We start from the raw sequence: 26,647 nt of genomic DNA, 5'->3' as shown, positions 1-26,647 counted from the left end.
CTTCCTTTCTTCCATTTCTCTCTATGTCTCTCTCTTCAGCATCGAAATTGGCTAGTCTTTTCTCTGACGAACACTTCTAGCGTTATAACTTTGTGTGAATACGAACCATGAGGAACAAAGAAGACAAACACTGACCACAAGATATTTTTTAAGGTTATCGTCTCGGCTCCCCCACGAGTGCCTCGTTCACAATGAAACTAAAAGCGACGAACAGTCGCTTAAAAAGCTTTAGCTCCGTACCAACTCCGATGCCACCTATATTCAAATACATGTAATACACATAAATACATTTACTAGACAAACCAGGCACCAATTTGAACACAATTTGGTGAACTTGAGAGATTTTATTCTGGTAACTGGAGGAAACAGAATATTGATTTAACAATTGAAATGTTTTCAAAATTTTCCACAATTTGAGAAATAAAGAAATAACAGCGCGAAGTTTATAAATTCGTAACTCTCAATCAAAACCAGATATCGCAAATATGTAACCTGCATCGGTTAGAGTATCTAAAGCGGACAAGTTTTATGTAAGCGGACAAATTATATGTATAAGTGTACAGCTTACTTAAGTAAGTGACAATGTTTACAAGGGTTCTGCAAGTGTTCTACTCACATATTAGTGTTATATTTCAGAGTGCCGTATGGGGGGATACATCAAACCTGTCAGCTTTAGATTTGTTGTTGGGTGCAGTTTACAGAATTGGGATAGTGTTTTTCATTGCTCAGTTAATGTTTCAAGCATGACCCCCGGCATGGTTTTCGCTCTTTTTCTAAATTTTTTGCAACATTGAACCATTTTTATTAAAAATCGACGTTCTGAATAAAAAGATCTGCTACCTTCATTAAGTAGAGTTTCACATTGTGTTATTAATTTAACAAAGCTAATAAATCTTGGTGCAGTGGTTGCTGCTAGAAACGATTTCTCTGTTGCCATGCATTTATATGGAAGCTATTTAGACCGAATAGCCAAAACGTCCTCTTAGGTATTTCATATAGCATGACCGAAACACGGAGCATATATAGAGGTGACAAAATACCATCGTTTCAGTTAGAAATTGCCGCCATATTTTGGAAGGGAAGTGACCCGAGATAAAGAAGCATAGTTCGATTATTGTCTTTCGCAATCACACGTGCTTGATTCCAGTTATTAACATGACCTGAGGAAACGCACTGTTGGGCAAGTGCGCTCGTCGAGAAATGTTGCGTTTTGACATCGTTTTGACGCTGCTTGTTTCATCTCTCGAAGTTCCCACTTTCGCCTATGTAATCATACGGATCGTTTTCGTATGGCATCGCGCGCAACACACCCAGGATTTTTAAATTTAATTCTGAGGTTTACATGGCAACCTTCTATCTGGTTATGAGGTACGCCATAATAGAGAACTGCGGAGTAATTTTGACCAGCTGGGATTCAATAGCGTGCACCTAATTCTAGGTACAAGAACGATTTCGCATTTCGCCCCCATCAAAATGCGGCCGCCGGCGCCGGTATCGCACCCGCGACATTGAGGTCAGCTACGTAACCTGATAGCCACTAAGCTACCGTGGCGGGCCATCAAATTTTTTATTGTTCATTTTATCCTTCAGATGCACGAACTCGTGTTGAAGCTTTCGACTTGGTTCATAGGCAATCTTCACGTGTGATAGCCTTATAGATTAACGAAGCCTCATCGGCTTAAGATGACCGCTTACCGATGACGATCAGGTGCGTTGTGAGCTTCCGTGTCCAGTCTTTCTTGAAGTCCACGGCGCACACATAGGACCCATTGTCTGCGTGCCGAAGACGGTCGATGCTGAGCACGGCGGGTGTCTGGATGACCGAAAAGTACGCACGACCCTGCAAGCTGCTACGCTGCGCACTCTGGCGGATCTGCGACAGACTCCCCGTCCTCGGATTGACGTCTACGCTATACACGGGGTTGGGGCTGGAGTCCTTGAACCAGCGGATGCGCACCGGAAAGTCACCGACGCCCGGAGCGCTTATGTCGCAGCTCAGTTGCACCTGGCTGCCATCGAGAGCCGTCACCGTCTGCGCCTCGGCTGCAAAGAGAAGAAAGAAAGATACCCATTGCTGTGAACAATTAATGCGAAACTTGCAGAAAAGAAATTCAAACCAAGTAACATATTTGGAACGTGTTGTGCTTTTTCACAGTGCACACGATACTGCCGCCGGGTTGTACGCTTGAATGTTGCAATATAATAACTAACGCTATTTATATTATATGCTATTACTGGTAAAACACTTTTATTATTTTTATTGGTTGCATCAAGACAGAAATTTAGAACAACTAAATAAAGTATCTGGGAGCGTTCAACATTTTAACCGCGCAGAAATGCTTTCTTCTCGTAATAAACACCTACTTGTCGGAATCCGACATTTGTGTACATTTTTCTGTCCAAGACTGCAAAGGCGGATCATAGCCGGTCATGGTATCTTCAACAAAGTAATAAATAATAGTATTTATTTTAAGTTCTTCATGCTAGCAAAAAAATTAACAACAGGGTGAACATTTCTGTGTGTTAACGAGAGGTCCACAACCATAAACAATAGGTCTATAACCAACAGGCTTGAAGAAGTCTTTAGAATTAGTTATTCTATAACGCCTCCAAGCACGCCCTTCGCCACCCCAACCCTATTACCTGATACTTGGTAGGCAAAGGTCAATTGTTTTTCATTAAGCCGCGACCAGAAGAAACATCGCCGCTGAGAAGGTACGCATGGCAGTCATTTGTTTTCTGTTTCTAGCAGCGGCATCATTAGCAGAAGAAAGTGGCTGCAATGACAGGGCTTTCACAAAAAATATCATCAAAGCACGAAAGCACACGGCAAAATCAATGACTAGAACACGGCGTCCTTCGGTCACTGCATCCATGTCGAACATTTCGACCGAACGCCTGTGCATGAGCATAATAGGGAGCGCTTGATTGTAGGCTCCCTAGAGCAGAACCGCTGCCAGCGACCCCTCGCGTCTCGTATGATATCACGGATCACTCGTGTCCTCGAGAGCAGTTCTGTTTGTCGGGCATAGTGCTGACCATTATTGGTTAGAGTGCGTGTATCGATTCTTATACTGCTGAGTGCTGCGGTCTGGTGGCTCCGACTCGGCCAGATGACTATTTTCGAAAGGAAACAAACCACGCGAGACGCGAAACACAAGGACTCGGCTTGAGCCATGTCCTGCCCTTGTTTATATGTCGCTCTGTTGAATGTCATGGTTGTGCGAAATTGACGCAGACAAACCATGCGCCTTGACCAAGCTCCTGTGCGACTCCTTTCAGACTCGTTGTGTTTTAGTGTTGACACTAGACTGCTGCCTCCTATTGTTTTCAATGGCGAACACACGCCACACATGACGCTAACGGACCTCGGGGGAACCACGTGTATCGATTCCGCCCGACCTCCTACTCCATCTTGCTTGTTTCACTTCAACTCTGGCTCGAGAGCTTCGATTAGTGACGAAATGGAAAGTCAATTTACTCCACAAACACTACTGGTGCGCCGCAGCCTTGCTTATATATAGCCTGGGGTGCCTAAGGTGGCTTTGTCCTGGCTAGGCTTGGTCGACCGAGTTGACAAACGACGGCAGTGCGAGTTGGCTCTTTGTTCCTTGAGTGGGAACGAATAACAGTGGGAACGAATAATGGCTTCGAATGGACGTTATTTTTTTATCGCACGAATATTTGCAGCACCTGGAATATTAATTCGTCGACGAAATGCATGCGAGAACGAGGGTGCGAGAACTAGGAACTGTTTTAGAGGCACCGAAATTCAGTGTCCTCCTCGTATGCACATATGTCAAGAACTGCGGAGACCAATATTTTTGAAACTCGCACCTATATAAATAGTAGAAAAAATGATAGAAATAAAGGGAATCATGATCACATTGTACGGCCGTTTCACGCATTTCTTTTGTTTTTATTGACACAACAACACTAGGCTTATATTTGCGCGTGAAAGTAATATGCAGCCTAATGAAGACGGAAAAGAAAAAGCACACGCAATAAAACAATGTCACCACTGCCATGTTTGCGTTAGAATTGGAGTTTGCTGGTTGTAAATGTGCTTGTTTAAATGGTGGGACACCCTGTTCTACTGCCAAATAAGAATAAGAAAGAAGGACGCTGAATTTTAAACAACAATGATCTCTTTAAAAACGGGTACATTTGGGTCTTGTTCTCCTGTAGTTCTGCTTACATTAAGGTTGGTTGAAAGTTGTTTCTCATTCTCATTAACTCGACGAAGTTTTCCACAACATAAATGTCACCACATAAAGCATGAAACGGGAAAGTGGATCGCCCAGTCTTATATAACCATGCCTTTGTGTAGGCCGGTCCAGTTCAAACGGGATACAGCATGATATCTTTTTCGCGAATAAGTCCTTTGACGACACAAGGCAGATGCGGAGATTTCTGGAGCATCCGAATATGTTCGCGGATTGCGTCACATGACAGTGCTCCGCACGTAAAGCGGTTCACTTTTTCATTGCAAATACTTCTATAATACGCCTCCCCAAGAATCAGAAATGCTGAAAAAAAAATGGGAAAATCTTGACAGACGCTCATGTACGTATGAGTTAAAACCAGACTATCCATAACCATAGAAGCGACCAAATTTAATTCTAATTATCGGCTATAGATACTGCGCCCTTCACGCAAGCCGCATACATTTAGTTCCCTGAGATCGAATCGGGACAAATTACACTCGGAGGACACCTTAGTAAAGAAATGTCGCCAGGAAGTTCCCAGAAACAGCAATGTCTCTTGCTGCCTTTGAAACAATTAGGAGACACATTTCAAACGACCTCGCACACATAGCAGCGCTCAAGGCGAGGTCAGTGTGGGTGGTCATCACGGCACCAATCCTTCACGCAGACAATTATCCGGCTCGGCCCACATAAGCATTCATGAATCACGGTTAAATTCTGAATTATTTCATAATTCAGGATACGAGAGCTCGAAAGCAAAGACGACCGTTTTGCGCGGAGGTAAGACTCAACTTAGCCTTTGATCTACACTGCCTTCAGGCCTGGAGCGACCCCAGATGACCTCGAAGCCAAGATATCGCGCCCCTCTAACGACCTATTCACAGGAAATACAATTCTTCTATGCTCCTCCAGATGCTTAACGACTGCCTCACTTCAGGTAAAGCCTGTTCTCGACACTGATGAATAAGATTGAAACATGACTGCGCAAAGACGCGAAACATGACAGAAAGACGGCAAATGGAAGGGGTCACAGAGTTCTGAAAACTGTAATTCACGCTATAGTTACAAACAACCTACGCTCCCTCTCTACCACTGTGGCCCCTTCGCAATGATTTCTCTTGCGTTTCTTGGAACAAGGGTGGAGGCTGGGACGTAAAGGACAGAACATAAGGGTGTTTGTTCAAGATTTGAAACGCACAATTTCTTTTCATCCGCAAACGAGAGCTACGTCTCGGAAACAAGCTTTTCAGAAGTTCTGCATTCAATCCGACTAAAGTACGCATGAAGAAAATGTCGCAGTCTTCACCGGCTCTTCACAGGACAAACGGCGACGACAACGACCACGATGCTTTTTTTTTTTTTTTTCTCGTGGCAGTGCGGCCCTCAACCAGCGCCCCTTTTTTCCATCTCTCACCGCACCCTTCTTCCCTTCTTTTTAGCTTTCTCAATCGCCTATCCTTCACCGGTCCCCGCTCTCCCTCCTTACCTCCTTACCCTCTACTCGTCTTTTCATACTGTAGGAGTTTAAGCTCGGTCACCCACAGAGAGGTTCGCCTTTTATCTCTCTGAAACGCGCTGTCAGCGCCAGCGGACGGCTTTTTGTGTCTTCTGTTTACGGGATATCTTTAGTTTTCGATCTCTGGCTTTACCTTTATTCTTTTAATTTTCATCTCGTTCTTTCGGCACATCTTCGTTCTCAGCTTCCGCATTCGCCCTGGCACTAGTGCGACACTCGTCCCTCGCGACCGCATCGTAAGGCACGAGAAAAGGCGACGTTCACCACATATTAAAAAAAAAGGAAAAGAAAGAAACAAGATGTTCCGAGGAGGCGCCCAGAAAAGTCAGCAGGCCCCTAAGAAATACCTTTCTCTTTCTCTTCTTTCTTTCTTTCTTTCTTTCTTCCTTAGTTTTTTCTTTCTTTTTTTAATAATATTTTCTTTCCTTGCTTAGAAGAGAATTCTACAGGACTGAAGGTGAACTTTCAGATGCAATGAGGCACGTCATCGAAGCTGTGATGTTCTTCACTCAATGCACCCTATGCGAGCAGACATGAACGCGGCAGCAGAAAACTATGCTATGAGGCTTGTCGGTATTATGGTAAGTGTGATCATTTGTATTTCTTATTTTTTCCTCGTTTTGATTTCTTACGCGTTGTTTTCTGTAGGGTGGGGCTATTTTGCATCAACGTTTTCTTGCTTAGTGCACGTCATGTTGCAGTAGCTGATGAAGTAGCTTTAATGATCCCGATGCCGCCGCTGTGGCCTCTTTTTATTTCGTTTTTGTGACGGCGACGTCGTCTCCACGCTGCAGGTCGAGTGTTATGCATGTGTTCCTTTGTTTCTTTTTTATAGCAAAGCATTCTATGTGTCATTCTTGGCGCTTTGCGACATGCAGGTAGGTAGGTAGGTAAGTTGCTAGGTAGGTAAAAAATAATGTGACATACGGTGGAATCGAGCCTTTGTGGTTGAGCACAGCAGCCCGATTCTCTAACCACCATAACCACGATCGTTATATTTTTGTTTCTTAAATGCGTAAGCATTTATATGCCTTCCAAACAAGGAATCCCGTCAGTCTGTCTGTCACATAAGTCGAATCGCTCTATAGAAAATAATGTATAAAGAAAAGAAAAGAATAAATTAGAAAGGTAAAACGTTGGTTGTGAGTTTCGAACCTACGAGCATATGCTCAGAAACCAAGTGTCTTACCCACTGGGCTAAATATTGCATATCCTTACGCATTTGGAAGGTCATAAGTAAATGCAACCAGCCTTACACAGGCTGGTGGATGTTTTCTCAAATGGGGCTAAACACCCACGCTTGCAGAATGTGAATATATCTGAACCATATGAATGTGTTATACCGCCAGTACAAAACAAATGTCAAAGGAGAACAGTTTCTCTGAAGGCTTTCTTGAAAGATTTGGTAAGGTTGGAATAAAAGCAATCTTTAGAACCTTCCACGACGGGACTGTACACTTCTAATCCGTCTATGGCTTGGAGTAGCATTTTCAACTGCGTACTCCTTTCGTATCGGAATGGCCAATAGCCCACTTTGTGAATCCTGCGGGTGCAGCGAAACAATCGCACACCTTCTTTGTGAGTGCCCTCGTTTCAACCCGCAGAGAGCAGCTCTCTCAGCGATGATAGATCAACTGGACAAACGCGCAATAACAGAAAAGAACATCCTTGGAAACTGGCCTACACAAACAACGGTGCGAGCCGCCCTGAAGGCACTGCTGCGTTACTTGAAAGACACCGGACTCAGTGACAAATTGTGACTCTGCATTGTGTTACGTAGGACGGAACGTTCACACTATGCAACACGAGAACGCCTTCGCGGACTTTATGACAGTGCCCACAGAAACAGTTCTGTTTTGTGTGCGTGTGTGATTTTCTTTTGTTTCCTTCCTTTTTGTTTATTCTTTATTTTCACTTATTTTTCTCTCTCTCTCTCCTTTCGCATCCCTTTACCCCTCCCCCGGTACAGGGTAGCCAACCGGCGATAACCTCTGGTTAACCTCCCTGTCTTTCCTTTACCTTTTTCTCTCTCTCTCTTTAGGACCACATCTAGAGCTGACTTGGAGCATTGCAGATATAGGAAAATTCCGATTTTGCGTAAATCTAATGCTAAACACGCCACGTCCCCGATGCGTTTCGGTGGTTGTTACGGGATGCGCCTTGTGTTGGGGGCGTTCCTTCACCGACCGAAATACCACAAATCTTTGAGGGTTCATGCGGTTCGCGTCGCGCAACATAGATAAGCAGTCAATGAGTTGACAAGGACGATAAAAATGATGAGGAGTTTTATGGGTCTCATCCCGGGTGATAATGGTTCGACGCGGATGGATACGGTGCTAAAGAGCGATAAGGGCTTATAATGGTCGGAGCAATTGTGATAAGGTTGAAAAGAACCGATAAGAATCGGGTCAAGTCCAATAAGGTTAATAAGGACCGATAAAAGTTGATAAGGGTCGGATCATGTCCAATAAGGTTGATAAGGATCGGATCAATAGCGGTAAGTTTGATAACGACCGATAAAGGTTACTCCGGGTCCGATCAAGTCCGCTAAGGTTGATCACCGACAAGGGTTGATAAGGGTCGGATCAAGTTCGATAATGTTGATAAGTACCGATAAGGGTTTATACAGGTCGGATCAAGTTTTATTAGATTGACAATCGCACCGGGCTACGTGGAGATGAGCAAGTGGCACAATGCTTACGCATACTTCGACAACTCCAGTAGAGTTTCTGCTTTAATTTGTTTTCCTTTAGAAGGTCCCGATCGCGCGTATGCTTCACTCGTTCCAAAGCCAGCCATACCATTAAAACGCTCGACGCTGAGCCCCCGTGCCACTTCCTCTTCTTTCTTTGTGACAGCTCGAGCTCTGATACGCCGCGTTAGTCTGCACGACCTCCGGGACCGGCCCACAATCCTCAGTGCTTCCCTCGTAGCCTACTATGGCGAAATTGTGTGACGTTGTACCGACTTTATGATCGCCGGAGTTAATCATGCTTTAACATTTGATTTCATGAACGCCTAAGTTAGTCATGCTTTAACATTTCTTCGCTGGAGTACACCAGTCAAGAAATGTGGAGTACACCAGCGAAGAAACAAACACCACATGACAAAGCCACCGGTACCTACGACTGCATAAGAAGTAGTCTTTGATGGCGTCACAGTCTGCGTTTCTCTTGCTTACGCTCTTTCACAACCTTTGTAGAAACCAACAACTGCCATGTCGTAAGCTCACGTCGAACGTCTGGTGTGGAAATCATGTCGTTTCTGCTACATCATCGTCTTCAACGTGGTCGTCATCGTGCTGCTATCGTCACAGTCACGTACTCTCGCAATTCACAACCGTAGCTACTCAATTTACACAAACACGCTGGTCAACCTGGTATCGCTTTGCAGAACCCCAAACAGCCTCCGATAGAGCAGATTCCGATAGCTTTCGATGCTAGATAGCCAAGTACATGCAAAATGCTTCGCATAACATTGATTCTCGGTTGCGTGGCATGAGCACGATTTTTTTTCCTTTCTTGCAATTTTATGCGCGTAACAGTCTCTTTACCATTACAGCTATGTCCAGCTTTTAGCAGCCACTTCGTTATTATGGGAAACCTCATTTTAGGGCTTTTCGTCATATCTTTCGCTTCAAGTTTATTTTGTTTACTGTTTCTTTCCGGACTCCACACCTGCCTTTAAGAAGCGCGAGTCATCAGAGCCACAGAACTAAAATAATAAAGAAATTTGGATGGAAATGCCTTGCGCTTTCCCGCAAGTAGACGCACATCTCTCCTGGCCGAAAAGCGAAGGCATGCTTTTGTTTCTCTAGCACAGGACAGCTGTCGTTCACGACGCGCCTGGTCAGCCCCACTGATTGGACAGACACGTCGCAGAGACGGGGGGGTGTCAGGATTGTTGTGCTCTGGACCGGACCGGACGCTGCACGCGTCGAGACACCGAGACGACGACCAGAAAGGAAAAGGTGACGAACAGGATGACAAGAGAAAAGGCACTTCTTTGCGGAACCATGCGTGAGAACGTGCAGGCTATGGAGCGGCCATCTTGGAGTGTCGCTCGTTAACGCCACTGTCGTGGGCAGCTATATCGACCGATGTCCAACCAACTGCTCTCTCTCGTTCTGTCTCTCCTTGGGCCCTGCCAAACTGTTGTCATCTTTGCCGTTGCGCCCTATCTACTTTCTTCTCATTCTCCTTTGCTCATCATTCCTTCTCAGTAACTCTTCTCATTTTCCCGTCTCTTCATTCGGGTCGCCATCGTTCTTTGTTCAGGATGCTTGGAGATCATCCAGCTCGGCCTCGTGAGTGTTGCTCAGCTTCTCGGGCGAGTATTTGTTTGCTGTATGTTGGGTACGTTGTTCTTTCTCTGAAAGCTTACGCACTGGTTGTAATTCAGTTTCTCGGATGCGTGTTATATAAAAAAATGTGGTTGATCCCTCTTATATAGGAATCGGTATAGAACACGAAAGTGAAACGTGTCTTCACAGAAGTAGTGTAATGTTTATTGCACATTGATATATAATGTCTATTGGTGTTTTGTGGCTAAAGCGTCCTTAGGCGTTGATGCACCCACGCTGACGCCTGGTGGCACGTCTCCTCCATCACGACTACCAACGTCGATGACCATGAGCAACCGTCGTGCATATGGAAGCTGCACTACGCTGCACACGATAGCACAACGCGAAAGACGAAGCACGTAACTGACACACTAATACAACGCGCAAGACAAAGCACGTAACTGAATCGTCACCGAGTCAAATCAGCGCGTACAGCGCGTCGTAATTGCAGCCTCCGCGATCAACTTCAGAAACATTTTCAGAGCTAATTGCGGAGGCCACGCTCCGCTGTGCTGAGTACGGTGAACGCCACCTAGTAGTGCTTCTGCGAGAACGCGTTGGTAGTGCTTCTTGATGCCAGCGTCCCTTCGAATGCTGGCATCGAGGCGTCGTAGTGAAAATAGTATCGGCATCTTTCTTCGCAAATTATCGCGCATTTGTTCTTAGTTGTGAACTACCTGCTGCAAGCAACGCCAAAGGTCTGCTCTCGGTTAGTATAACTACAGTCGTTGGAAGAAAAATACAACGGCAGTGGTATAAACGTTCCCCTCTCGAAGACCCCTTCGAAGTTTGCTCAATGCAGAGTTGGCGACAATTTAATGATAACTGCATGCATTTCTTCAGCATAGAGAATTCCTAGGTATCAGCATCAAGAATTCCTAGGTGGATGAGAAAACGCATATCACGCACAAAACAAATCTGAATAAACAACATCCTGAGTAAACATTCCCTAGTGTAGACACGACTCTAATTTATCGGTGTAGAGGCGTTCATAGTTTACTTCTCTTTGGAAAATAAGAAGATGCAAAAAAAGTCCAGTTGGGTCTCATCTACATATTGAGCGTGCTTCTTATCTGGCCTCCCCATCCCCTGCGTTTCTGCGTGGCATTTATTTTTGCCCTTTGCCGCAACTTATTATTACTCTCATATGTGCATTAGATCACGACTCCCGCATTCCCGTTCCATGCGCACTCAGTTTTGTTTTCTCGCTCTCTCCTGGTTTCCCGCTGTTCTTCGTCCTCCCTGATTCTGTCGCGTTCGCGATTTTTATCTCGTTTTACCATCCTTTCTTTTGGCGGGAGCTCCTGCCGGAAATAGAAACTCCGGAGGTGCCGGATGGCACCATTTTCTGCGGCCCTCATAACAATCAACCGGCTCTACTTGCATCACCCTTCCTTTCATTCTCCATATGCCCGACACCCCATCACCACCGACATCCTCCTCACCCCGCAATCTCGTTCCAACTTCTATTCTACACCCTCCAGACTCCAACCCCGCATCGTACCCAGCCAGCGCTTCAGCGAATTCCGGCAGCCTGTGATGCTCGCCAGAGCATAACGTATAGAAGCATCCAAAGCTTACTATATATACTCCATGAACGCACAGCAAAGCAAAAGCATCGCACGCGGAGGCCAACAATTCAAGCGGCTCCATCGCTTCCTTTCTTGCTTCTTCCGTTTCTCTCTTTCTCGACTCCTTCTTCTTGTTACACTCGTTTGGCCAGAGACGTACAGGACGCAACGAAGTTGCGTGGGCGAATGGCGTTCCTATGGCGACGCGCTCTGCTTCCGGAGTCGCGATGCCGCGAGTTCCTTCTCGTACTTCCTCGACGACAACGGCGACACATCCGATACATGCGCTGCCATTCCGCGCTTCCCCGATGCTCTTCTTCACCCCGCCAGTCGTCGTCGTAGTAGCCCGGCCACCTAATGGAGCTGACAAGGGTCCTCGCTTCTCTGCTTCAACACCGGATACATGCCGCTTGGGAAAAGCAGTAAGCGGCGAATAACCTGCGGTTTTTCTTTATCCCGTAGCTAAACGCAGACACTTTCTCTTCGAGAGGACGATGCTACAGCCTCATAATTAAGACGCCCGACATTATCGCTACTACCGTAACACTTTTTTTATCATTATAAATATTGTCATTACTTATTGGCTGTCTGTCTTTCCGGCTTCCTCCATGTATATCCGAGAGAGATTATGTACTTGACTATATGTAGACTTACCGCGGTTATGAAGCAGAGAGCCGAAAAATTTACTAGGGAGCCGGAGTGGTCATTGAGAGCTCTTCGCCGAAATGAGAAGTGGTCTTAGATGATTCCTGTCTACACCTGTCTTTTCTCTCGTCTTTTCAAGTTCCTTATCGTGCTACTCACAAGTCTAGTTTACCGCTGCAAACCACAGTGATATCAGCTTAGCAAGGTGGGTGACTTTCCTGGCCAAATAAAAAAGAAAATATGGGCGAGGTTAAGTATCAGGCTTTCACCACGCCTGAGTATGAGCGAGACACCGAGTGAAATCGGGCGCCCGCAGGCGACGATAAATGAAGCCGACATTCCTCTCCAACCACCCCTGAGTTAGATTTCTGTTTCTTCTTAACATTTGTATCTCTTTTTCTGCTTGCTTGTTTTCATAAAATTTACAGGCATTACCCTCGGTGAACACACTTCAGTGAACGCGCGCTCACTATTTGGCCCCCGGGCTATGTGCGACTCCAAATCTCGGAGACACGGAAAATCGACTGACTCGGCGTTCTCGCTTCCTAGATTCATGGCTGGCAGAAGCTTGCAGCACTATTTACCAGCAAAACCGAACTTGCCCTGTGTGCCCCTGTCACCGACGGTGCTGATGGCTCAGGAGCCGAAGTGAGGCGAACTTGCGGAATGAAATGAAGGGTTGTTTAATGACATGGAGGCAACAATCAGTAGGGTGAGCAATAAAGAAGAAACCACGCGATTACAGACTACTTCCGCCCCAGTAATGAGGTGGGAACGTCGTTACACTTGTTTACTTCACAGAATTCAGAACAAATTCAATCATTAACTACTGGCATGATGTAATTTCGGCGCATGTCGTGTTGAAGCAGAGATTCTTACAGGCCAGTTCCTACCTTTTACATTTTCTTCATTCCGCGGTTGAAGTAACAAGCAAACAACAAGAAAAATAGACGAAAATAACATCAATCGTCTATATGATTCAGCATAACGGTCTTGCTTCTTTTTTTTTTCTTTCTTGGCCACATAACAGGTACCATAGGTTTACGGAGGAAAGGTGACTTTGGATTTCGTTACCGTGATTTTGTTTCATGGCTTGAGGAACTTTTCTGCCTCCATGACTCAAACCTCTGATGATGTCGGCTTTCTCGAAAGAAACTCTTGCTGCTCTCCACACTAACCACTGCATTGCTAGAGGTAAAGTAAAAGAAAAGTCTGCAATCATCTGGCACTAGGATTCGTACCAGTACGCTCAGCACACAGAAACTCGCCCACGCTTTTAAGTACAATTTTGGTTCCTCAGTTTGTTTGCTTTCGAATGAATGTTAGCAGTAGGGTTTTATGACTTGGTTGTTTAGAGCCTTCGCATCAGCGCTCTATCGTGTTACGTTTACATTAGCGTCGACAGCGCCAGTAAGTTTCCTTGACGTTGCTAAGTCACTCTGGCATCCTTCTGTTTAACGAGGCTGAAAAATACTTATCCAGTTTTTCGAATCCTCCTTTTTCTCTACGCCATCGCCCGGCGCGGGCAATATGTGAAGGACGAACTCATATGAGTTCGTCCTTCTTCACATATTGGCTCATAGGCTTTTCTGCCAAACCTCCATCGAGAATAGCTGAAAAGAAAGGATGGTGAGGTAGCTGCTATTCAATAACCAGTCGAAAGCCGGAAAAGCTGATATTGTTGAAAAATATAAATATGCTTTGAAGAGAGAGAAAACTCATTTCGTTCCTCTCAAAGAAAGGACTCACGCTGTCCGTTTGAGATTTGAAGCTCGAGAAGTTCTTGGCACATAATTAAATTGAACCCGGAAGTCCGCAGATAGATGTCCCTTATATAAATAAAGGCGCTGTGCCTCAGAAAGTAGGAAATACCTGTCGTCCAACGATTACATCTTCGGGATTGCTAAGTGCCGTGCAGTAACAGGAGCTCGTGCCGACACAGACGTCAGCTTTCTCACGACTGTCACAGTTCCGGGTTTCCGCTTTGGCTGAAAGCCCGTCGGTAAAGGTGAAAATCGCTCGACAGCGAAAGTGTAGAGGTGTGTTGATTTCGCTCTGATCATTGCAGTTATTATCTAAAAATGGTTTGAATTCCAAAACAAAGTAAAGAAGAAACAAAAACTGATGTCTCATGACTTTGAGTTCTACCTTTACTACATAATTTGAACGAAGCGGGACAGCAAACACGTAAAACACGCATTTAATACATTTCTTCTCATCCACAGTTCTTTTTTACGCTTGACTGACATACGCCTTAGTGTAGCGCAGTATGTTTCGGTTAAGTAATTTCTGCTCTTTGACCAGACTGCAAGCAAAGCAGAAGCCACAAAAAAAAAAAATTCTAAACGTGACTTTGTGTGAGGTAGTGATATATTCACTATTGGCATCTCTCAGTGCTGTGACCACCTAAATGCATTGAAAGAATAAAAAGCCATTAGCGTTGCATGAGACTCTTATCTGATTTACTGCAACAACAGTTTGCTCCCATAGTGGGCTCCTTTATTTTCTCAGGAACAACTTCATAGCGGTACACACACTGTCGTTTTCGTCCTCTACAGCATTTGCTACTGGGACCTACAGAATACATGCATAGGCACCAGGGTTCTTTAGATTCTGCTTGGAGTACGAAACGACAGCCAAATTTCAAAGTGTGAAAGTTCCGCGCAACCACTCAGAGCATAGCGCAAACGCCTGCCAAGTCCCAACTGCGTATTGCCGAAGGCGCATGAGTTAAATCCCCAGTGGCCATTGTGAGCACTGCATTTTTGTCATTTATTTTGCTAATGACGAGTGTAAAGAGAGCGTGAGGAGATGGCCCCAGTACAACAAGATGTTGATGAAAGCTTCATGCAAAGAACTGACAGACACACAGACAAACACAGCAAATGCAATTTCATTGTGTTATTTGCTGTCACCTTAAAACAGTTAAAGTTACGGAGCTTCTTCGAACAACTTTCACAGTGCCCGATTTTGATTACGTGGCAGGAGATCAGCTTTTCTAGCGAAATATTCGGGCGAGCATCGTGGACAGCAAGCCTCGAACGTCGTTTCGCGGCTGGTCGCCGGAGAAAGAGAACACCCACCATCGCTTCCACTTTCATGCGCACAATGGGGAAACGAACTGTGATAGTCAGTCCGTGCTCTCTGCGTTCAATTATGGTACCCTGCCTTCCCTCCGGTTTCAGTTGCTTGTACAGCTGCCGGCGCGCGCTAATGAAAATTAATTAAGGGTCCTTCCCCAAGGCCGATGTTAATTATTTCTTCTCGGTCGACAGCTGACGAGCTTGTCAATTGCTGCTCAAAAAATTGAGAGCCTTGTAACATAAACTGATCACTGTAAAATTAGAGGAGCACGGGTACACGTGCTCTGCATGTTTGTTTATTGCTTCCGCATGTTTCTGAGCCAGACATATAAACATTGTGGACTCAAAATTAGCGGACATCGCCAACACCGTGCATCAAATAATTGAAGCCAGGCTTGGCTACTGTTCTTGTGCAACGCCACTGACGCTCTTTCTTAGATGCGTTCAGCTGCATGCGCTCGCTGCTGATAAAGCGATCTATCTTTTCATTCTGTTTTCTTCTTCCGGAACAATCTCGAGCCTAGTCATGCATTTGGCTTCGAAGCATGGCAAGTGTGAACGTACTTCCGTACGGCTTGAACGAAAATGAGAGAGGGGCAGTTATGGTCTCTTGTTCACGAAACGTGTCTTAAGCTAGAGCAGTTCGCAACAAACAGCGCCAGCCAATCATAACAGCTAGCATAACGTTAACTATGCCTTTCAGACAGCGGGAATTAGTTCTTATGAAACAAAACCTTTGTAAGTTCAGTCCATGTTCGTTGTTTTAACATGTTTCCTTCAATGTCGCCGTTCTATTTCGAAGCCGTCGGTGACTGATATTTAGCTTATTAGATTGCGCTTTGCCTTTCAGCAAGCGTAAAGATATCCTCACACGAATGTATAAGGGGTTAAACATACATATCCTCCCCTATTACAATATATCAAATAAACTACTTATGCCACTGCTTAAAAAAAAATGTTCAGCATGTTAATGGGGGAGGAAAAACATAAGATAGGTTGGGTACACTTGTTTGTTTCGTGAGGTCCCGATTCCCGTCCGTACAGACAGCACTCTTGAAAGACAGAATGGAAACACGTTGCTGTTATGAGATTTGATAGCACGCAAACAAACACATGTAAGTTAAATTAGTCCTGAGCTGTCTACAGTTCAATGACATTACCCAATTCTATAGAAAGTCGAGGTGTATATATCCACCTCCTAACCCAAAATTAAACAGGTCTCAGGCGGTTGACTGGAGCCGACTTCAAACCAGAACCTACACGAACCCGGTACATCTTACCCGCATGTTTCTGGACTTATACCCTGAGGCCAAATGTAAGTTATGTGATGATAGAGTATCCACCCTAGAGCATATACTCTGGGATTGCGAATTAGTTCAGAGGAGAATTGCAGTCCCCCGGATGAACTAAGGGCGCGGTGGAGAGCCGCACTTCATGACTAGCTCTGATCTTCAGGACCAACTTTGGGTCATCCAGCAAGCCCGGGATGCTACCGAGAGACAGGGTCTCTCTGCTGCCCCCAGCGCGGCCTAGACACAGGCCATCAATTTGCAGGATGTTCATTAAAGTTGTCTCTCTCTCACACACACTCTATTACAGCGTGTCTCACAGCCAAATTGTGGCTTTGGCCCGCAAGATGTAATAAATGACTATTACAATTTCTTTCAATTCTTGGAATCGACAAGACAAGTCATCCTAGTTTGTAGTGAGCCTTACAGTAAAGCTGGCGCAGGAAATTAACTATGAGCAATAATATATACCGGGGCTCTCTTTAATCTGTGTATGAGAGCATTTTTCGATGGATTACGTTATTATGGAAAAATAGTTGGCACCTATTCCCGCTTTTTATATATACCTCGATTGTAATAAATAACCTGTGAATGCCACTTGTGTGCCTTTGTGCACCAACACCTGACCCTAGCTTACGCCGCTGAAACTTCCGCCTCACTCAGTATCGTGCTTCAAAAAAACCCGCTCGTTTAGTGTTCTTGCAGCTCATTTGTGCGTAGTTTTCTGTTAGGTATGTGTTCACTCTATAAACGTGCAGTGCTGTTATTTTGGGACATGGGATTGGACAAGGCAAGAGGTATTGTGCCATTTCATTAATTTGCTATATAAGGGACAGTGGGAGGTGGCGGGGGGGGGGGGGGGGGGGGGGGAGATACGCTTGTGTAAATGCAACGGCCAAATATACAGCAGAGACTTTTCTTTGGACCAACTGGTTTGTAATAGCCAGAGCAGAGGGAGGGCCCCAAAGTAATGCTTTTTTCACTCTTCCTCAATGTGCTTCGTTCTTTGAGGTGGTGACTTTCTTAGTAAGCAAAAACAAAACAATAAAATAGCTCTATGAAGTCCTAGAACAAAATTTTTAATGCACTTTACTATTTCACATAAAATCCCAGAAAATGGCAGGAGTAATTCATAGCAAATAAAAGCAATACAACAACCAGTCATCCATTGAGAATTTTCAGTAAAATCCTGCCATTTCCACTAAGTTCTCCCTGACATAGCCTGATTAGTGTACTTTTTTCCCCTAGCCCATTGTGCCATTGTCCTTACTTATAGCTAGTATTGAAGATTAGAGCTGCTTCTTCATTTAGGTCTAAAATATGCGCCTGTCAGGCTGCTGCAGAAAAGTCCAGAGAGGCTATCGCCACTGCAATAGCCCTAATGCAAACTTTTCACACCCATCTCAACCCGCTTCACGAGGCAGGCTTCCAGAAGAGCAGGATGGGTGGCAGTGTGGTGCTTCACTGGCATCACTTTCCCGTCGTATGTAAGCTGCGCGCTACAGGGTCGCATCGCTCTCCGCGCCACGTTCACTTCTGCGATCCCTCCACCTCTCCTCGTCCTCCTCTTCTGTGACGGCACGTGCACGCTAGAACCCCCTCTTCCCGTTTGTTCTGCATCTCTCCTCACTGGGAGACCACTGAAAAGCGGGGCCAGGAGGGAGGCGAAGGCTGCAACGCCCATCGTAATGGTTCGCAGAGGCAAATGTCGCCCCGATAAAGACAGCCCAGGCGAGCGCGAGCAACTCGGAGAGCGTGGAGGGTGAGAGCGCAAGCGCACGCAGAGTGCAGTGTAGGACAAGCACGTTGATCGATGGCCGCACGTCGATGCATCAGCGGCCTCTCGGCGTCCGGGTCACGTGGCAGCCGTCGCGTTCGCCTGCTGGTGGTGCTACAGCGGCCTCTGCGAAAGCCCCCCCCCCCACAACACCTCCCCCTTTCACACCCGCGCATTCGCGCAGCAGCAGCTATGCCTCGGTGGTGTGAAAGGCTTGCTGCATGGCCGCCGCTTTCGCGGCAGGCCGTGCACCTCTCATTTGGTAGCGCGTGCTGTGAGCGGCAGTTGCCGCACCCTTGCTCGTACTTCAGAGCCCACTATAAGCGACGGCATCTACAAGGGTACCAGTAAACACCACAAGATACACGGTTATTTCCACTAATGATTACCGTCCGAAATGCTGTAAATTTCGTTGGGCTAGGTGCCCGAGTTGAAACAAACGATCCTATCCTGCTCTTCGCAAGCAAGAAAAAATGAAGGGCAGAAGTCGTGTTCGAGAACGACGTCTTTCGTGGTCTCGTGGCGCAACGTGAAACACGACGGTTCACTATTGCGACGGCCATTCGGTGACATCGCGACATTCCTTTTGATCGTTCTGTCGCCCTCTATGACGCGACATGAAAACAACGCTGACAGAAAGCATTCTTACCCCGATTTCGCTTTTGGTTATCATTAACCTATAAGTGCCAGCTTAATAACATACTGGCTACCGCCCGCTCCTCTACCCTTATCTCGTAAAATGATTCCCACGAAGCACTGATTATTTTCCGCGTGAATATTCTGGTAATTGAAAATGTTCATTGCAAAGGCGGCCACCCCCTGGGGCGCAGGTGTGTCGCCAGTGTAGAGTGCAGTGGTTCTTACAGTGAAACGGCTGGGATGGCTGAGCTCTTACAGTTGAATAGCTTAGGCTATGAATACAGTTCGAGCTTATCGGATGTGTTTGCATTGTAGTTGGCACATTTAGACAACGTCAGGTATAAACTATTGTTGCCGACGAGAGTGTCAATTTTCAAAGGCGTCGTCGATCGCACAACCTTATTCGAGAAAATACATTCATTTTTGAAGCTTTTTGATCATAGTCCTATTGTTTGTTCTAATTCGCTAAGGCACTTTAGTACTCTAATAAAATCACATTTTACTTGCATATTTACACAATATCGTTGTTACCATAATCATCCTGCATCTTGATTTCCTTTTCCTTTCTCTTGACGTTTCCAGAAATACTATGTGGCTTATGACGTTGTTTCCCATTTAAAAATTGAATCATGGTTATTATTTCTTCCATCATATTATTTAACTTTCCTGCATAAGTTTTATATTTACAATTATTTTATACGCACTGCCGATCACTGCTTCAGCATGATTAGTTATGGCAGACTGAATTAGATGGGAAGGCGGGACCTAATGAAATCCCCATGTAGCTGTTAGAAAGTAATTACCACTAGTCATCCGCACTGAAAGCGCCGCATGATAGACAGAAATAAAAGCTAGGATAAACGATAACGAGCAAAAAGATTTTTTTAATGGTAGCAATAGTGGGTATTTTCCTCTTAAAATGAAGTTGTGTTGCCGGTGCTGTTGAAAATGCGTTCTCGCAGAACAACGACTACAACAACAACGTTTTGGTTTCTTTGTCTAGACCCCGAGCATCCATTCCCGAAGTCATAAGACCGGCGACACAAAGTGCCGGACCATGTTTATAACGTCTTCGCCTCTGTCACATATCACCCAAACTTAGCCCGTCTCGGGCCGCTCACGTTCCACTTTCTTTTGGTGCCATAAAGAAGAAGGGCGTACAAAATAATACCCCAACGTCGTTTGCGCAGGCAGGGAGGCCGTAATTTTTCCTTTCCGTCCTACTTCGTTTTCTCCGACGTCGTGTAAGATGTCGGTTTCGCTGCCGTCGTAGCGTTTGCGGCGTCGATGACTGTAGCGTTCCCGTAGCGCCTATGCAACCCGACACGAGTGCAGTTATTCTTCGTTTCTACCCGCTGCCGACAGAAAAATAGCATGCCCAGGGACACAGTGACGTGAACACACACACAGGCGTGCTTAGACATTCCCTGTGCGAAGTCAGCAGGCCGCGAAGTAACACGATGCGGGGTGGGTCGCGCAGAGCGAGATAGATTGGAGCCAAGAGAAAACCCGGAAAAGCAGCAGTCTGCGCAATCTTAAACATGCTGTCATGATCGAATATAACGTTTTCAGACAGTTGTCTCAGCAGTTTCTTCCTTTTTGGCCACGAGATTGTTCATAATACTGTTGATTCCGATTTACATGATCACTTCGCATTCCAATTTTCGTATGAAAGAATTTTTCGATGACTTCCGACCAAAATGGCACCAATAAAATATTTTTTTAGACATGTGCCGAATTTTTATAAATAGCCTGCCACAGTTACCGAAATTCTAATCCTTGAACTGTATTACCCGTAGAGGTGGCCTTCACTTCCACGAGGAATCGAAATGCATAATTCATTTACAAACAACACTTGACATAATAATTTTTTATTAATTATTTTGCGGCCCATATTACAATTTGCCTATTGTAGCCGGTGAGTGTAGAAGGAATATCGATTTGGAACGACTTCTGAGGATCGCACCAATTTCGAGATATGCACCACAAAACTTGCGGTAAAGATACACTGTTGTTGCACTTATTTTTTCAAGAAAACACCATTTTATGCATCGAAATAGTTGAAGTTAAGTAACAGAGTATTACTTAAGTAAGTAACTTACTTAAGTAACTAACATAAGTAAGTGGCAGTGTATTTCGTCACACACTTTCGGAAAAGATATCTCGACACTGGTGTCATCCTGAGAACTTGTTACAAGCGGGGACACGCCTTGCGAACTCACCAGCTGCAAATTTGTAAATTTCAATGCGTGCCGTAAAGTCATTAGTTATACAACTTAATGATTGCCATTTTGTTAATCAGTCAACTACACTTTTTGATATATCGTGTAAGTAATGTCCTTCTCCTCGAGTAACCCATTTCAAGCATCACAATCGTGCTAAATGCCACAAACAATTTTTTAATTGCTGTATAGTCCAAAGAAAGAAAAGAAAAACAAACAACAAAGAAACACCTGGTACTGCGTTGTTTCGAGATGGTTTGAATGCTCTACTGAGCTACGAAAAATAATACGAATATCTGAGCTGACGGGAGCCGTCTCACAAGAGGATTTCGGACGTGGCATACAGTTTTGAAATCGGCATCTGAATTCTTCATTTTCAATGAGCCTGGTGAAGACCTTTTAACTCAAAAAGACGTGCTCTACCGCAAAGAGTGATCGTTGGTGACAAACTTAACCCATTTCACAAGTATCTACTAGACGACATTGCGGTAATAAATCTCCAGAGAGCTGCTTAACCAAAAGTAATCACCATAAATTAGCAATTATATCTTACGTTTGTATTGTCCTTGAGAAATGGGTTTGTTGTGGATCACACGGAATCTCAGTTGATAACAATATTTTTTTAATGTGCCGATCAATTTGTATCATCAAGATTTTGCTTATTTATCGGACAATTTTATGATGGTGAGCTTTCACGGTCATGGAGATAAACATATTTGAAGCATTTCAACGCAATTTACCAGAAGCGTTTACGAGTTATAAAGATTGATTAGTTAATGTACACGAAGGTAGACACGAATCTGCGTTTAATGAACACCATTCCGTCTCATAGACGCTTGAATAGAGTGCTAACGCTGCTGCCTCGGCTACAAAAACTGAGGGTGTGCATCGATGCTCAAGATATTTTTACACACTTAGATCGGTACACCAAGACTGGATAAGAGGAAAACCAGGACCGATATTTACAAAAAGCTCGTATACGCTTGACTTGTGCGTAAACGAAAATTCCAGCCAATCATGATGCTAGACGGATGATTAGTAAAGGCGGCGAGCAAATGACAAAGGGCACTTACAAACGAAAAACGTTGTGAATTCGGTCCGTGCTTACACACCTTGCCCGTCTTTTATCGTCGGTGCTCTATTGCCCGGTGATAACCAAGCGCGCAAAGAAGAAAGAGCTTCCGCCAAAGTTCACCACCCATTCTCTTTCCCATCAACGGATTACTACATTTTAGAGGCCAGATTACGCAATCGCGTTTTTCTCTATGGCCCATTAAAAAAAATGGTCGAACAGAGCAAGGCCTGCTTCCAAGTCCTGCTGCCACCTGATTAGGAACAAGTCCTAACGGCATGTGTAGAAGCTCGAAGTACTCTTGGAGATAAAGAAGCCGGAATAACAAACCCTCCCGGAGACGAGCACAAGGGGCTGGACTAAATGAGGGCGCGAAAAAAAAAAAAAAGAGAAGAAATGCACCAAAGATGCGGTCACAAAAGTCCCAGTTCAGGAGGTCGGAAGGAAGCGCGCACGCTTCGAAATCGATATACCAGCTGGCGTATTCTTCCACGAAGCTGCAGCTGACTCCTTGCTCGAATCCCAACAACGGTTCCTGCATGGGGCATCGAACCGCCGCGTGGTCTGGCTCGTTTGCGCGTCATGCATCGGCCTTTTAGACGCTATTCTTCTTCTCGCAATACATCTGCCCTGGCTTCCCTGAGCTCGCTAAAGCTGGGAAAGCTTTAGCCGCGGCTGATGTAGCAGCGAAGAGCGTTTCGTCATTTCTGAGGCTTCCACGAGTGTCGTCTTCTTTGCTTCTCCTGCGGTTCACCTGCGTCAGAAAGCTGCTCGACGATGCCATTCATGGGATCGAACGTCTCATTTTTCTATTGAAGATCACCGACTACCTGTTCAGGAATTTGTAGCACGCTCTGTTTCCTTTTATATATAGAAGACGGGCCAAGAACATCGACTTTTTTTTGCACAAAAATAGCGAAGCTACACGAAAGAGGAACGTACCCAGCGCTCACATTCACGAAGCGTTTACATTCTATTGCAGCTGGTAACAAGGGCGCTGACCCATAGCGATTGCGAACGAACTTTTTTTTATTATTATAAACGTGATTGCTGGAGAGGTTGGCGTCATGGGCGATGCCCACTACTCCTTATCTCTTAGGCAACTTATAAAAAATTGGCCACCTAAAGGAAACAAAGGAGAAAGAAAAAAAAATACTAATACAGTACATAAATAAGATAGGATGGATAAAGCGCACACAAAAAAGGCATACAATATCAATATAAAAGGAAAATATATGTACGAAAGCGTGGCTATTATTAAAGGTGGGCGGTCAATGACAGCCAATTCTTAGAGAAAAAAGCCTTTCAAGTTCGGTGCCACAATGGCAGCACTGTATCTCTATCTGCAGGGTCTTCTTGGCCTGAAGTGGCATTTATACGGGGAAAAGCAGAAAGTTTGCTTGTTGCAGAAGTAAAATATCTATGCCATAAAAGGTCATGATGTGATGCTATGCCAGATACTGTGATGGTCTGGACAGGCGCTTGGCTTAAATTGAAAGTGTCAAGGCCTGACGAAAAAAAGTGAAAATCATTATGAACTAGAAAATATTACTGAGAACATGTTGCGAAATTGTTTATCTTATCAATGAATGAAAGGCTAGGTGTTAAGTGCTTTGTGAAGATTACGTGTTCTTTACTAGGAAAATGGCCTCAACTTCTGGTTTACTTACTTTTACTAGTCGTTTACTCTCGAATGCAGGTTCTTTGGTATTTTGAGACTGACCGTTTCTGACGTTGTAACGCGCCAAAAGGATCTGTCATCGGCTTCATGCAGATATTGTGCTGGTAAAAGACAACAACACACTATTTGTGATATCATGCATCAGACACATTTAACGCTACGTTGAGCATGCACCTAAAGCAAAGCCGCGCCATTGATTCAAATTATACGGGTGTGCGTTAGGGCTCGGACCCACACAGACGAACGTTCGCTATAAAGGCGGACACACTATTATCTGTTATAAATGCCAGACAAGCTACAGATTCTTGACAAGCAGCTCTAAGAACAAGAACTTTTATGAATGTGCAAGCGAGTCTATTTTATCACCATGACGTTCCTCAGCTACGATCTTACCAGGAATGAAAGATTACCCCGTTTTATGCACTCGACGAATTCGAGTACTCAGTCGCCACAACTTGTGTCTGCGCATGCTCTTTCTTTCGGCTCCCTCGCATCTTTTTTTTTCGTTTTTTTTTTTGCGCAATGAGGTCGGTCATTAGCGAATTCTTCGTAGAGAAAAAAGGAGAGTGCTTCGAAGTGAAATTGCTTTGCTTATCGCCAGAGGCCGCAAAGCCAGAAATAGTTCTGTGTGCCCGTGCATGTGGCGCACGTCAAAGAATCACAGGTGGTCAAAATTCATCCGGAGTCCCTCACTACGGCCTCGCTCATAACCAGATCATAGTTGTAGCCCGTGAAACCCCCGAATTAAAGAGAAAGTGTTCTGCTTAGAATATGTATATTCTTTGAAGCTCTCTATATTTTTTCTCTGCTCCTAGCGCTTTCTTTATAGGCGTCCAATGAACCTTATTATCGACGCCTCTTTTTGTTTCTCTTTTCTAAAACTGCTTACGTTTGCGGTCGTCTTCTTTTTTTTTTTTTTTCAAGTCTACCGAGGCATATCTTTCACGGGAAAGCAAAGACAAGGCGCCCGTCCCATTGAAATGTGCCAAAGCAAGTCACATGCGGGAACATTCTTTCGTTCTGCCTTTATTCGTTTTTTTTTTTCGTCTTGCAAAGGCAGAATGAAGTGACACAATGGCAATGAACACGACGACCGGTACGGGAGGCCATTGTGAGGATAACAATGAGAACTCAAAGTAAGACGTTCATCCCAGGCGCAGGACAACGCGGCTGGCAGTGCAGAAGAAATAATAAGTACTGCAAAAGGCTCTAGAAAGCAAATTGCAGGGGACGAGTGAATAGGAAGCGGGTATCTAAGGCGAAAGGAAGAGATCGGAATGGCTTGCAACGTTCTGTGCTCTGCGTCACGCCAATTCTTGAAAGAAATCATTAAAAAGTAATGAACATCTTTATTCGGCTTTCCACCCTTTACGTTTCATTACTCGTTTTTAATCCCTAGCATAGCAACGTTTCTTTTCTTTTTGCCCCCCACTTCAACCTTATTCCGAGTTTCATCTCGTCCCGCCTTCTACTCACCATCGCTCCCCTCTCCAGAAGTGTCCATCGCACTCGGCACCTGATGCCTCGCGAACTCGGTCATCCATCGATCGGAACAGGGCATCGTTATCAAAAGAGGAAAAAAAAAAAGTCTGGTACTCACTGCCGCTCCACTCACTTTCCCTCTCTTTGGCGGGTTATGAACAGCGCGTTAATCTTGAGTTTTATCGGGAACGCCATAACACTGCCATATCGCGCTCCGTGGCTGGCTCACTTGTTTGCTTTCTCGCAAAACTCGCATGTTTTGCCAGCACTAATTCTAGTTCCTCCGGTTACCTGTTTATCTTTTCTTTCTTTCTATCTTTCTTTTTTTTTTCGTCTCGCGTGCACATTCCTATTTACCTGTAATCTCGGACGCAAGATGAATACGCGCGCTTTCGCGTGGAACGGGGAAGTAATTGGGGAGGGGTTTGGGAAAGGTGCAGGTGCCCCGGATTCCTGTCCAAGGCCCCAAAGATATGCCCTGGTGCCTAGCTTCGCGAAATGAGATGGGGCCTGCCGAACGTTCCCAGCAATCCCACCACGGAACACGAGTCTTTTCTCTCTCCTTTGGTCATCGACAGAGCTGAGTTGGGGTGGAAGGGTTGCCGAGCTTGCCGCCGACTCACTTTCTAATGAAGACGAATCAGCGAGTGATTAGGGAGAACGAGAGAGACGGCTTGACGATAGCACCTGTTCTCGCCCGCTGTCTGTTCAGCGCAGAACACGAAAATGGGGAGGGGGATCTCGAACAAGAAGGAGAGAAGGGGGTAAGGCTGAGTCCTGGTGCATAATTTACTGCCTTCGTGTATGTGTGTACATAGGGGACACTCGACTCTCGGATGGGCAGACCAAGCGACGGTTTAATATCGGGGGAACGACGACGACGCCGGTTTAATCCGTGCTCCCGCTGTCCCTGCACACTTCCTGTGTCAGCGTCGTTACCATTTGTACGTCGATTGGTTGCTGGCTTGTTTTGCGCTCCGTCGAGCTCGGTGCACAACTCTAATTGGAGGCGCTTCGGAATTTTTTTTCTTTCTCTCTTGATTAAAATGAATCATTCGTTAAGCGTGGGGATACAGTTTCTCCGAGTTCCAGGCGCGCTATGCTAATCTAGGGATTCCCG

General features: G+C 45.2%; 1 protein-coding gene across 2 annotated transcripts in view; it reads right to left on the bottom strand.

The window, feature by feature from the left end:
- LOC119440670 (hemicentin-2-like) overlaps window positions 1–26,647 on the bottom strand; it is a 258,948-nt gene that overhangs the window by 113,105 nt on the left and 119,196 nt on the right. For both annotated transcript variants that reach the window (XM_049662189.1, XM_049662190.1), the window contains exon 2: window positions 1,696–2,043. In XM_049662189.1, coding sequence (XP_049518146.1) covers window positions 1,696–2,043 — 348 coding nt within the window. The remainder of the gene's footprint in view (window positions 1–1,695; window positions 2,044–26,647) is intronic.

The sequence above is a fragment of the Dermacentor silvarum genome, chromosome 2, assembly GCF_013339745.2.
Source record: "Dermacentor silvarum isolate Dsil-2018 chromosome 2, BIME_Dsil_1.4, whole genome shotgun sequence".
Taxonomy (NCBI): domain Eukaryota; kingdom Metazoa; phylum Arthropoda; class Arachnida; order Ixodida; family Ixodidae; genus Dermacentor; species Dermacentor silvarum.
The sequence above is the reverse complement of the archived record's forward strand: the minus strand, read 5'-3'. Positions and strand labels throughout refer to the sequence as shown.